General features: G+C 33.3%; 1 protein-coding gene and 1 non-coding gene across 2 annotated transcripts; both read right to left on the bottom strand.

Annotated features, from left to right (window-relative positions):
- Positions 1-240: 240 nt before the first annotated feature.
- Positions 241-4879, bottom strand: LOC145629287 (stem-specific protein TSJT1-like). The gene is made up of 4 exons (XM_081681841.1): positions 4497-4879; positions 3922-4162; positions 3046-3166; positions 241-587 (listed from the first exon to the last, which is right to left on the bottom strand). Exons 1-4 carry the CDS (start codon positions 4709-4711, stop codon positions 382-384), a joined length of 783 nt encoding a protein of 260 aa, XP_081537967.1. The 5' UTR covers positions 4712-4879; the 3' UTR covers positions 241-381.
- Positions 4880-13068: 8189 nt separating this feature from the next.
- Positions 13069-13175, bottom strand: LOC145629623 (small nucleolar RNA R71). Its single transcript, XR_014111785.1, has one exon. It is a non-coding gene; the product is annotated as a small nucleolar RNA R71 (small nucleolar RNA).
- Positions 13176-13708: the final 533 nt, after the last annotated feature.

Genomic DNA, 13708 nt, shown 5'->3' with positions numbered 1-13708 from the left:
GACATTGGTAAACAAAAAAGAAAATAGGCATTAGAGTTAACATATACTTTGATATCTTGGTGTGATCGTTTCATGGTTGTAGCATACAAGTTACAACTTTGTCCTATAATCATATCCCAAGTTCCAATTCTACACAAAACGATACGAAAGATGTAACAGCTAGCATACTAAACAGCTCAAGAGACAAATAACTTCAGTCATTGATCTGTATGCTATTACATATATAAAAGAAAACAGGAATTGAAGAAAAGAAGGCAGACGTATTTATATGTACAAGTTATGGCACGATCATCTCTCATAATTCTTACATGTCAAAGACTTAAACATAAGATACCAGCAAGGATCGATTTATTGTTCAGCAATCTAGAGTATTGTAGGGGATCAAACAGCTTCATTCATGTGAGCATCCCACTGAGACCAATTAGTGGCGCTGCCACTACGAGGCATGCTATTGATGCGATTAAACTTGTCAACGTTGAAATTTGCTCCGCATATCACCCCTTGGCTGTCCACCCTTGGCATTGCCTTCACTTTGTTCATCGGATGCTCAAAGCTCATCAGTCCCCCTTCACTGTGGAACATAAATCCTGCCCAATCCAAACCAAAAACAAGAAATTTACGTCACTTTATGCTATATTTAAGCCTTTTGATCTCAATGGAACTACGGCCTAGAATAATCAACTAACTAGGCTAATGATGATCCCCATGAAAAGAGTGGCTCAATGGTATGTACTAAATTTTCTATGTAATTTACAAATTCTAGCTAGTCTAGTAATGATATACGATAAGAATCATACCGCCTTTTAGAAAGTGTAAGGGAGGGTATAAACTCGACAAGGAGCTCTAAAGTGGAAGTGAAATTATGTACATATTAGATTAAATAAACAAGGATTACACTGATCAACTTATGAAGTGTATTTCTGGATCTAAATGAAAGCTCAAGTTCTAAATATGTAAATATTTAGTGATAGTGACTATGCAGTACACAAGCCAAGAAATGTGGAGAAGCTTCTTGTTCCAAAAATAAGGACCATAACATTGCACAACGAATCTCTCATTCACATTGCCAAATTAAAAGGCCAAGGTATCTTATTCTAAATATATGAATCCAAAATAAGTAAAGGTACAATAAAATGCTAGATATCTAGCATATTTGACATAAAATGGATGACAATAATTATTCTGGCGTCTGCTCATGCTAAGGAATTAATTAAACTCCTCATAACAAGAGAATTCCAAAAGTATAATGGGCTAAAAGAATTTGGGCCATAATCCAACAATCTCATATTTCTAGACACGAAATCACTAGCTCAACCTTCTTGAGAGAGCTCCTTGCATCACATTCTAATGCTAAAAGGCATCACCACCATTTATGGATTGCATTCATTTGGGAAATTTGGTCAACTACAACACTATTGATGATTCCTTTTTTAAAGTCACTTATCCATAGTTTGATATTAATGATGAAAAATTAGCTTTTAGGGCTGGAAATAGCATTTGCATTGGTTGGTTCTCATACTTTAAGGGTTAAAGATTGTGACAACTTATCATTAGTGGAGATGCCACTTCCTATGGACTATGGTTCATGATGACTGTTCCTTAGTCACAATCAAGAAATCATATGCTTACAAAGCCGCTTCCTACCAATAAGTTTGGTTATCGTTTGAACTTTGTGGAACTTCAACATTGTAAGGCTCTTTTGGGATTATACAACCTCGCCTCTAAAATTTATCTTTAAGGGAGAAGATTGTTAGGTTGTGGCCCAAATTCTTTATAGCCCGTTATAATTATAGACTTCTCTTGCTACATTTGGTACTTATATCAAAACCCGTAACTCGTGAGCATACAACTATAAAACCATGATGTCATACATCTCAATTAATATATAGGCACGGTAGATATACTAGCATTTCGCCTTTAGTGATCTTTAATGATCCTAAAGAAGTTATGGTGGCATCGTGAAACAAAGCTTTGTCGTGCTACGTGGCCTATTTTTGTCATCTTTTTTAACAATAAGATTCTCCACATTTCTTAGCAATATACAAAGTAGTTCATATAATATTGATGTACCATAGAAAAACAAGATCTGCGCCGTAACCTTTACTCTGCACACTTTTACTTCGACTTTTACTTTAGAGCTTCTTAATGAACTTATTTCACATCATTCTAAGAGTCTCTTTCTCTTTCTATGTCCTTACATTAAGGATATGTTTTTATTTACTGGACTGAATTGATTATAAAAGAAGAAAATTAAGAACTGAGCTAAAAGTGAATTGAAATTAAGCCAAAGAAAATAAATCCTAAGTCGAATGATCACTAGTCAATGCTTAAAAGTAGAAAAAGGAGGTAAAGAAATCTCTCTATATTAACCCAGCAAATTTAGTTGGTGAAGCTCGAAATCATAACCTAAGAGTATAGCCAATGGTTGCCCATTTTGGGTGGGCATGAAGAGAGAGAAAAATAAAAAAAGCTTAAAAAATGAAAAATTTGTACTTTTTGTGAGAAATGGTTCATGACCAGGTCATGGCCATGACCATTTGTTGAGTGTGGGCATTTAGTGGTATTTCGCCACTTGTCCAACAAAGAGAGGAGGTTTAGTTTTTTTTTTTTTTTTTCAATTGATGAAGACTCACATGGGAATGGAAGGAAAGGAGAATCAATGCCCACAAATTTGGAGGGCAACCAATGTGAGTGTATGGGCATGGGAGTTGGACATAAATGAGGTGGAAGAGAGAGAAAGTAATAAAAAATATGATGACCACCATTAGCTTGGGCATCCATTGGCTATGCTCTAAGAGGCTAAGAGTGGTTTGGTATGATGGGCAAGTATATAATTGGACCGTCTGTAGACTCTGTACACATAATTAAATAAGATACCCTTATCCCAAAGTAGAAAATAAAAGGGAAAAAAATAAAAAGAAGAGGATAACGTTTAGCTAAAAACGGTGGAAAAATGCATGGCATTCATAAAAATGAACACGTGTAAACATATTTCAGAAGAAGAGTCAAATTCAGTTAGAAATGAGAAGATATGGAATCTCTGACCTGTTGGAAAAGGAGCAAAAGATTTAGCACAGCCAGCCTTGATAACCTCCAAATCGTCCGAAATTACCACTGAACCATCCAAAGCAATTCCCCAATATAGCTTCTCTCCTCCATCCGAACCCTTAACATAAAACGAAATAATATAAGATATCAATTTGATCTTTTGGTCCATTAATAATGTTTAGTTCATGCAGTCGATCCGATCTCACACTTTTATCTAGGCTTGTATATGATATTTTGAGTAACCCCTAATCTTAGAATTTGATCATTACACATATACTCCGTATACTGAAAAGATGAAATATAATGGTAGATGAAATTGTTATCCATTTAAATTAGTGACTAGTTTTTCTTGATGCATGTCATGTAGCACAACATTTTTTTTTTTTTTTTTTTTTTTTTTTGAGACAAGAGTAGCACAACACTTAAATGAAACTAATGGTCATGGAAGCTATGATTGGAAAAGTATTTTTTTTTATATATATATTTTTGTAATATATCAAAAAAAAAAAATCAAACTATAAGGATTTGTGATTAATTCTAAATAAAAGGGACAGTCAAAATCAAGATTATGATTAAAAATTCTAAACACCATATAGAATCCTAAGATACCACTTTTCTCCGTACCCAAAAAAAAAAAAAAAAAAAAAATAGTATCACCATATATTATCAATTTATCATATTGCAACTTTTTGCAAGTGATCAAGAAAATAGAAAATATTAAACAAAGTATATGATTAATTACATACATAAAGTAACTAAAAATTATAATAAATGGTTAATGAAATGAGGTAATTAATCATGCATAATAATAGATCTAAAAATAAAATTACCAAAAAAAGCAACTTTCTATTAATAAGAGTTAAGTAAAATTACCAGAGCAGTGAAGACAGTTCCAGTCTTACTATCATAAACAACAAACCCAAATCTGCCTTCAAGATCCTTAATTACTTGATCAGCTGGGTAGGGCCCACGATCCCTAAGTGTTCTATATGCCTCAATTACCAACATAGCTTCATTTGTACTCTTTGATAATCCATATTGTTTTATCAACCCACACAAATTGTCCAAACTCCCCTTAAACAAGCAATATATATCATCATTTCCACTAAATAACCTACACAACCCAAAAATAGTCATTAGTCATTACACGATCTATCTCGTTGATATGCATATCACTCGTACATACCATACATTTTCTTCATTAAGGGTATTTTGGGAATATCAGATAAAAAGTTTGTACGAGTGATATGCATAGGATACAAAACCATATCAAATTATCGACCAAGGATATGAATATCACTCGTACATACAGTTTCTTCATTAAGGGTAGTTAAGGAATAAAGTTTATACGAGTGATATGCATATATCATACAAGGTCATATGATTCATATCAAATGATCGATCAAGGAGATAAATTTGGATTTTCTAGAACAACGACGAATACTTACAGTTGATGAAGCGGATGAGCGGGGTAAGGACGAACGTAGGCAAGAACAGCAGCTTGACCAAAGCTCATGGAGAAGGTGTTTTGAGGATCATGAGTAGAGATGAAATCAGAAAGGGTTGCTTCTGGTAATTTGGGTTTTTTTGGACCTCTATGTGAAGCTGGACTATTTAGTTCTTCAGGTGGATGAGAGAATGCCTTGTGAAATATAGCCAACATGATTGTTGTTGTTGATTAACAAGATTTTTGTAACTTGGTTTATTTTTGGTTTGGAAAGAAAAGAAGTGAAATAGATGTGTTCTAGTTTGAGTGAAGCATGGTTGTATTTATAAGGAAAATCTTATTAGCCAGCGGTATTGAGTTTAGTGGTAAACTGGTAATATGAATATATGATGGCCTGGTTTATTGGTTTATTGTAAGTTATGTACGGAATTTGATATCCAATCTGATACGAGTACGTGTTCAAGTGTATGATTTAATTCATGACTTTAGACTTATATGATATTTTCAGGTTACCTGATATTATTGGTATGCCTTGTCAAAAAAAAAAAAATATTATTAATATGTAAGTACATGATCTAGTATATATAGACTGTATTTAAAATAAAATGAAGAGTTCAACTAATATAAACTTGAAAGTGGCAAAGAAAGTAGTAATCATTATTGTGGGCAAATACAGAGAAATTGATTTTAGGGGTGGTCCATGAAGATAAGGTTTGTTGGACTGTACAATTATCTATAATCTCTAAATGTATGCATGTCATTGTCTTTCCCATAGTTTTATTCTAGACGCTATCATTGTGATTTTGTGAAGGGTGCATCTTTGTTCATCTTTTGGACTTTAATTTTCCTATCATTATCAATTGATCAAGGGTTAACATTTTCTAAGGAAGACTTCCATGATAATGGATTAGACACATTCGGTTCAGATCTAGCTCATGTAATGTAATCTCAGATAAACTAATTTTTGTTTGAAATATTGAATTACTCGTACAATTTAGTCAATTATGTATAGGTCAGTTTTGTCGAGTTTAGTCAGATAAAAATACTACTCCGTGCCTCCGTTTCATATTATTTACGATGATTAGACACTTTTTCTCTCTACTTTATATTAAATTCGTTGTAAATAATATAAAACGAAGGTAGTAAAAGAATATTTGGGACTATAAGCCGCCTTAGAGTTGGGAAAATACAATATAATTATACAACTGCTAAAAGGAAAATTCCGCAGGTGGTTTGAGGAGTTAATCAGTGTACAAATTTACGTGGAGCTAATTTATAAAATTCGTGTCATTGTATCCGTTACATAGAAGAACTGTACACCCTCATCCATATTCGTGGAGGGTGGGTCGCACTTGTCACGTGATATACTGATATTCTCATATTCTTAAGCTTAACGTTAGTAATGGAAGACGCATGGGTGTTATTATTCACACTTCTTCGTGTCAGAGTTTTGTGGATTCTACAAAAAATTGAGGGTCGTTAACCAAGATACATAAGACATTGAGTGATTAAGTCTACTTGTCTGAAGGGTTACTTGAGTTTCTCAATCAGGGATTACTCGAGTTTTCGTGGTTACTCGAGTTTTTCGGTCGGGGATTACTCGAGTTTTTCGGTTAGGGGTTACTCGATGTAGACACCTAAAAATGTCTCCCCAAAACCAAACCTGATAATAAACAACCTTTTGCCGCTATTATTAGTTGGGTAGAGTATTTAATCTTGGAGTGCTTAAATCAGTTAAATCCATATTCAAATCCCAATACATTTCAGAAACCAACCCAATTCCTAACCCAATTCTCCAAAACATAACTTATTTTCCTCTTTTCGTGCCTTTAAACCCAAAATTATTCATTTTGTGTTCTTTAAAATCATTCATTTCGTGTCCTTCTTATAAAAACGTTTAGTCCAGATTATTTTGGTTCATAATCTGAGTCCAATGATTGAATAGTTGGATGGGGTTTGACAACAATTAGTATTATGTGCACCATGGTGCACTTAGAAATAGGTGCACCTGGCCCAATCCACATCTAACACAAGAAGCCCAAACGAAAGAAGCCCACGAAGTGGTTGTTTGTTTGTTTTTTTTTTTTTTTTAATAATAGTTCCTCTTTCTCCAACTGTCAAATTTATTTAAGTTAAAAAAAATGTCATATCTATTTTTGTTTCATTTTAAAAAATTTCTCTCTCCTCTCATAAATTAAAAACCTTCCTCAATGAATTCTTTTGTATTTTCTCTCTCCTCTCACCATTTTATCCTCTCTAAAAACTGCAATGTACCATGACAAAAGACAAAAACACACGAAAACACCTACAAAAAAAAATAAACAATACTTAACTTTTTTGATTTTCCTACATTTATGTTAAATAAATTTGCTAATATAATTCAACAAATCGTAAAATTGAAACTATATTCTACTATATAATTATCTTTTTGACTTAAATAATTTTTTTTAAAATTTTTTTTTGGTTGAAAATCAAAATTATCTGCTCCTACCGAAGAGGATAAAGATGTTAAGTAATTTATTATTTAAGTTCGCAATTTGTTTAAATTGTACAATTAGTCAAATGTTCAACATCAGAACACCAAAAAAGAGAAGAAATTCGATGATGTATCTAAGAAAAAACCAATTGTTAAAAACTTCTAAACCCCAATTACAAACCACTGAACACCTTACGAAAACCTCTGAACCCCCTACAAAACTTTTGAACCCCAACCCCAAACCACTGAACACCCTTCAAAAACTTCTGAACCCCTACAAAAACCTCTGAACCCAAACCATAAACTACTGAACACCCTACAAAAACCTCTCAACCCCCTCAAAAACTTCTGAACCACAACCACAAACCACTGAACACCCTACAAAAACCTCTGAACCCCCTAAAAAAACTTTTGAACCCCAACCATAAAACACTGAACACCCTTCAAAAACCTCTGAACCCCCTATAAAAACTTCTGAACCCCAATCACAAACCATTGAACACCCTTCAAAAACCTCTGAACCCCCAAAAATTTCTGAACCCCAACCACAAACCACTGAACACCTTCAAAAACTTTTGATCTGAACCCTTACAAAACCTTTGAACTCCAATCATAAACCACTGAACACCCTTCAAAAACCTCTGAACCCCCAAAAACTTCTGAACCCCAACCACAAACCACTGAACACCGTACAAAAATATCTGAACCCCCTACAAAACTTCTGAACACCAACCACAAACCACTGAACACCCTTTAAAAACTTCTGAACCCTTACAAAAACCTTTAAAATTCAATCATAAATCACTTAACACCCTACAAAAACCTAAACTTATGAACCCCAACCACAAACCACTGAACACCCTAGATGAACCTCTGAACCCCCTACAAAAACTTCTGAACCCCAACCACAAACCACTGAAAACCCTTCAAAAACTTCTACACTTGAAAACACTGCTCAGAATGCCAAATGTTCAGATTTATAAATTATAAAGTAGAGAATGCCAAATTTTTTAATAAAATTAAAAATACATAGATTTAAAACAAAATTAAGTTCATAAGTAATTTATTGCATGTTCAGAATTATAATAAAGATGTTCGAAATTCCAAAAATACATGTTATGTGTTTACAAAAAATGTATTATACGTTCACATTTTTAACTTAAATTGTTCAAAATACTAAAATATAATCAAATTCAGAACTCTTCATAACAAAATGTACAATTATCACTAAAAAAAATCAGAAGAATATAAAGCTACATATTTCGAAACTCAAACCTAGCCATGGTGATTTAGGTAATGAAATCTCATGAAAAAAATCTCACCATCATCTTAACCACCTTCAATTTGACGACGACGCCATTTTTAGCTTCACTACTTCATTGTAAAACTCCATTAACAAAGCTTCAAATCGAAGGTTGAAGAAAAGAAAATTTGAATTTAATCTATTGTAATGAAGAAATTCACTCTATAGTGATTAACAATATGAAAGAATTCAATTAAAAGGATGATGAACGGATTCAAGAGAAAGAAAAATAAAATAGAGAGAAAAATAGAGGAGAGAGAAAATAAAGAAGAGAGAAAAAAAAGAGAGAGAAAAATCAGAAATTTGGAAAGTAGAGGAGGAAAGAGAATAGAGATAATATTTTAATTGGTGGTTCACATAGAACTATATGCACCATGGTGCATCTTATAATTTGCCCAGAGCTTTCCAACGATATATTATAAGCCCAAATCCGAGTTATGACGAATAAGTTGTGGCCAAAATACTAAACTGAGCCCAAACCTAAGCCCACCTTACCTACGACCCAATGATCATGTGGTGGGTCCAAAGGATTTAATCCCATTCCTAAAGCAATTAGGATTAAGGGCCTGTTCCGATTGATCGAACTCAGCTGAACTGAACTGAACTGAACTGAGCTGAACTTAGCTGAACTGAACTGAACTGAACTGAACTTATTAATTAGTGATTTTTAACTACGGATCAGTGATCTTTGATTATTTATTGATTATTTATTACTATACATATGTGTATATACAAATGTACATATTAAAATATTTACGAAAAATATACTATATAATTATAAAATTTATGGAAAATATATTAAAAACTTGAAACCTCTAAACATTTTAAACATATATTGATTATTATTATTATTATTATTATTATTATTATTATTATTATTATTTATTGATTATTATTATTATTATTATTATTGTTATTATTATTATTATTTATTGATGATTATTATTATTAGTATTAGTATTATTATTTCAATTATTATTGTTATTATTATTATTATTATTTATTGATTATTATTATTATTATTATTATTATTATTTATTACTTATTGATTATTATTATTATTATTATTATTATTATTATTATTATTATTATTATTATTGTTATTATTATTATTATTATTGTTGTTGTTGTTGTTGTTGTTGTTGTTGTTGTTGTTGTTGTTGTTGTTGTTGTTGTTGTTGTTGTTGTTGTTGTTGTTGTTGTTGTTGTTGTTGTCGTCGTTGTAATAAGATCTTAAAAGAATGAAATTTGGTTTTATATCATAAGCAATATCATTAGACATAAATTAAGAGCTGAATTGAACTGAACTGAACTGAACTAAGCTGAACTGAACCGAGCTAAACTGAACTGAACTGAACTGAATTTCAACGGAAGAGAACATACCCTAATTGGAAGCTTCTATAAGTTTATAAAAGATCTTAATTTTTCCTTTATGAAAAGAGAAGATTAAAAAGTTTGAAATTGAATAAAATTTTTCTTTATGAAAGTCCTACTTCTATCCGAATTGAAAGACGTTCAAAGATAATCAGATATTATTTTCGTGCCTCATAGTTTTTATCCAAATCTTATATGGTTGGATAGCCCTTGAAATTATATTTCAAATGATATATTATAATATTAATTCCAAACTATAACGAAAAAGAGATGATTGAAATACCAAACTCAATCCAAAACTGATACCGTCTCACTATTTCGGCCATATCTTTTATTATACAAAATATTTTAATTTGATTTTAATTGGGTTAGAAATAAGACTTCGAGAGCTTTCCAACAATATATTATTTATCTTATTCCGGTTTATGGATCAAAAGATATGATAAAAACAAAAACCGCAAAAATTGCTGTCTATCGCAAGAGTTTTATTCCGATTCGAATTCTTATCTTTTCTTGACTCTTCGACCCTTCTTTTTCCTTATAAATAGAGGTCATATCACCCCTTTTTCAATCATCAACAAGCTTGATCACAAATTAATTCTCTTCTCCCTCTTTAGCCTAAATACTAGCCACCCTATTCTCTCAAAATATTTTCCCTAAGCACTCTAAGGCCGGAGTCCATACAACACCCGAAGTTCTATACTTAAACCAAGACGTGAAATGTATAATTAACTGAGGGTTTGGACTAAATCAACTATAATTTTTATTTAATTTAATTGTTTCAATTTGATTTATATTTTAATTGAAGTTACTAACAGTTTATTCATGATGTAGCAATTCGAGGAAACGCGGAAAGTGAGTAATTAATCACTTAATTACTATTATTTTTATTCTTGTTGCGAGTATCATGATTAGTTTATTATGGTTTGATTTGACTAACAACTTATTGTTGAATTGCTTCCAATATAAATGTTTATTCTATTATTATTTATTGATCACCATATTGCATGTTTAAAGGGAATATGTAGTTGAAAATCACGCCTAATAAGATAATTTGGACACCGATTTAGGTTCCTTTTTAATCTTGTTGTTAATTAAAGTGATCGCTAATATTTTAGAACTACGTGTTGCATTAATATTTAACCAATTTAGCATAATAATAGTTTGGAGCAAATTGAATATTTTGTTTGCATACCTTTGAGATCGCATAAATCATTTTTCACTACAAGAATCGAGTAGAGGCCAATACGGGCGAATGTGACTCCATGACTCACTTCGTACCATCATCCCCAATCCTCCTTTCGTGGTTCCGAATGATGTGTCTATTTTATATAGTATTTTACCCCCGTCCCTTGGTCATTATTAGTAGTGTTTTTGGCTCTTTAGAGCCACTTTTATTACTAATTGGTGTTTTCTAGTGTTTTCGTAGATTTGGTTGACTTTTGCATGGAATTACACTTTTAGAGTATTTTCCCGAGATATTTTGGAGCAATCACGAGCACTGGAGAAACACGACCAGTTTTTATAGCCCAGGGCCGGTTAGAGCCATCGAACCGGTGACTAAGGGCTCGTTATAGATGATACCGGGGCATTTGGACCGAGTATTCAAGACCGGAAGAGAAAACCCAGATTGGCCCGAAGAATTGGAGCCCAATCGTAGTACAATTAATGGCCCAAGAGAGCCGCCCGGCCAAAAAGGCTTGCGCCCGGAGGCGCGCCCGGCCGGGCGGGAGAAGCTAAGGCTGGCGCCCGGTGACGCGCCCGGCCGGGCGCGAGATTGGTACTGACGAGCAAAAAGGCGCGCCCGATCGGGCGGTGCCTCGCCCGATCGGGCGCGTGTAATTATTAGGAGACGATTAGCATCGTTTTAGTTTGTTTTAGTTTAGGATTTGTACGGAGTATAAATACTCCTTCGTAATACGATTTTAGTATCTCTCTCTCTCTCTCTTTCTTTTACTCTCTTAATTGTTTTCTTAGATTTCTTTCTCTTAAACCTTTGTTCTTAATCTACTCTTAATTCCAGATTTATTTTGGTAACGATTTCTCTTCTCTTAATCTTAGTTTTTTTATTTTATTCCTTTAATCATGTCTTGTTTAATTAATTTGTTTAGTTTAGATTAAATTATGTGTGAGTAGTTTAATTCTAGGGTTTATGGGGATCCATAATTAATATGAAGGGATAATTTGTTATTATTGATTATTGGTATTGCATGATAATTTCTTATTGAATTGTTTTAATTCTTTGCAATTAGATTATGAATCGAGCAGATGTAATTTGATTGTGAATGTTTAGCAATATTGAATTGATGAATCGAGCAGATGTTAATTTAATATTAAAGGCTATTTTTAATAGGAACTTAGATCTAGTAAATTGCGAGAGCCTGTTAGATCTATGTTGATTAATAAATTGCGAGAGCCTGTTAATCATGTTATTTGTGCAATGTTAATTATTAATTATTATGTTTTATCCCGGAATATTAATTATTGGTGAACCTGTGACCCTAGGCCTTCTTATTATTGTTTTTCTCCCTAAACTTATTCTTCGTAGTATAATTCCTTTAACATCAACAAATTGATTAGTTTAATAATTTAGATTATAATTGATTAATTAGGAATAGAAAGACCAGTTTCCCTGTGGATTCGACCCTACTTCCCTATCTACTTTAGTTAGACGACTTAGGTAATACTTTTGATGTGGTGATACGACTTTACCCTGTCAAAAATTTGGCGCCGTTGCCGGGGAAACGGTTTTATTTTTATTTCTGATTATTTTTGTAGTCTAGGTTATTTTCTTTTTGTCTCAGAGAACGTTGGTTCTCTGAGGCAAATCTCACATTTGCTTCTAGTTTTTTTTTGTTTATGCCCAAGTGTTCCACATCAGGGTACATCCCATTCGATCCCGAGATTGAACGTTCCTTTCATAGACAGAAAAATCTCTACAAGCAAATCCTGGCGGATTCTGGTGATAATAATAATAATCACCGCGATCCTCCAACTGGTTCTAGCGATTCAGAGGTATCATCAGACGCAGAATCAGAGATGGCGGTTCCAAAGAAGCTAAGTGATTACTCACAACCCAAGCTTACAGATTTTCCACATCTCACCCCTACTCCGGCTCTTGATGGGGTTCAATTTGAAATTAAACCTCAATTTATAACGATGATAGAGAGGGAGCAATTCAGTGGAGCCAAGGGTAAAGACCCAAATCTTCACATTGCCGACTATTGTCAATATTGTAATACCACCAGGCAAGCCGGGGTCACTCAAGACCAAATCAGGGAGATTCTCTTTCCCTTCTCTTTAACTGGAAAAGCTAAATTGTGGTTTAATGGCTTAAATAGAACTGCACTTGGTATAAATGACTGGGAAACTCTTGTTTTGTATTTTTATAACAAGTATTATCCTGCAGAGAGAACAACTGTACTACGGAGTGCGATTCAGAACTTTGCCCATGAAGCCGATGAATCTTTATATGAGGCTTGGGAGAGGTTCAAGGACTTACAAAGAGAATGCCCCCACCATAATTTAGCACAATGGCAGTTAATCCAAGCCTTCTATAATGGCATTGGAAATTCTTCTAGAATAATTTTAGACTCTGCAGCTAGTGGGAGATTTATGAATCTTGATGTTGATGATGTAGGTCAGGTTATTAAAGACATGGCGATACACAATTCCCATTACGAGAATCCTAGAGGATTTGCTAATAAGGGGAAACATAGTGTTGACTCTGTATCCTTTTTGCAAGCTCAGCTGACCTCTATATGCCAAAAATTAGATAATCTGAGCACTGCCAATGTAGCTAATGTTTCTGCGATTAATAATAATTCTAATGAGGCTTTCTGTGAAAATTGTGGTATTTTAGGTCATTGGGAACAAGATTGCAGGAGTTCCGTGGAGCAAGTTAATGCCTTTCAAGCTTATAGGCAGAGTAACCCATACTCTAACACCTACAATCCTGGGTATCGGAATCATCTATACCTTTCATACCGGAGTACCAACGTTCAAAATCCACCACCACAAGAACCACAGGCGCCACAGCAACAGCAGCAGAAATATTATC

Source organism: Chenopodium album, chromosome 4, assembly GCF_948465745.1.
Source record: "Chenopodium album chromosome 4, dcCheAlbu1.1, whole genome shotgun sequence".
Taxonomy (NCBI): domain Eukaryota; kingdom Viridiplantae; phylum Streptophyta; class Magnoliopsida; order Caryophyllales; family Amaranthaceae; genus Chenopodium; species Chenopodium album.
The sequence above is the reverse complement of the archived record's forward strand: the minus strand, read 5'-3'. Positions and strand labels throughout refer to the sequence as shown.

Excerpts from the sequence above, each read along its gene's own strand:
- LOC145629287 (XM_081681841.1), bottom strand. The coding sequence starts at position 4,711 with ATGTTGGCTATATTTCACAAGGCATTCTCTCATCCACCTGAAGAACTA. Across the intron at positions 3,167-3,921 it reads GAACTGTCTTCACTGCTCTG|GGTTCGGATGGAGGAGAGAA; the intron begins GTAATTTTACTT and ends TTTTATGTTAAG. Across the intron at positions 588-3,045 it reads TTTTGCTCCTTTTCCAACAG|GATTTATGTTCCACAGTGAA; the intron begins GTCAGAGATTCC and ends TGGATTGGGCAG.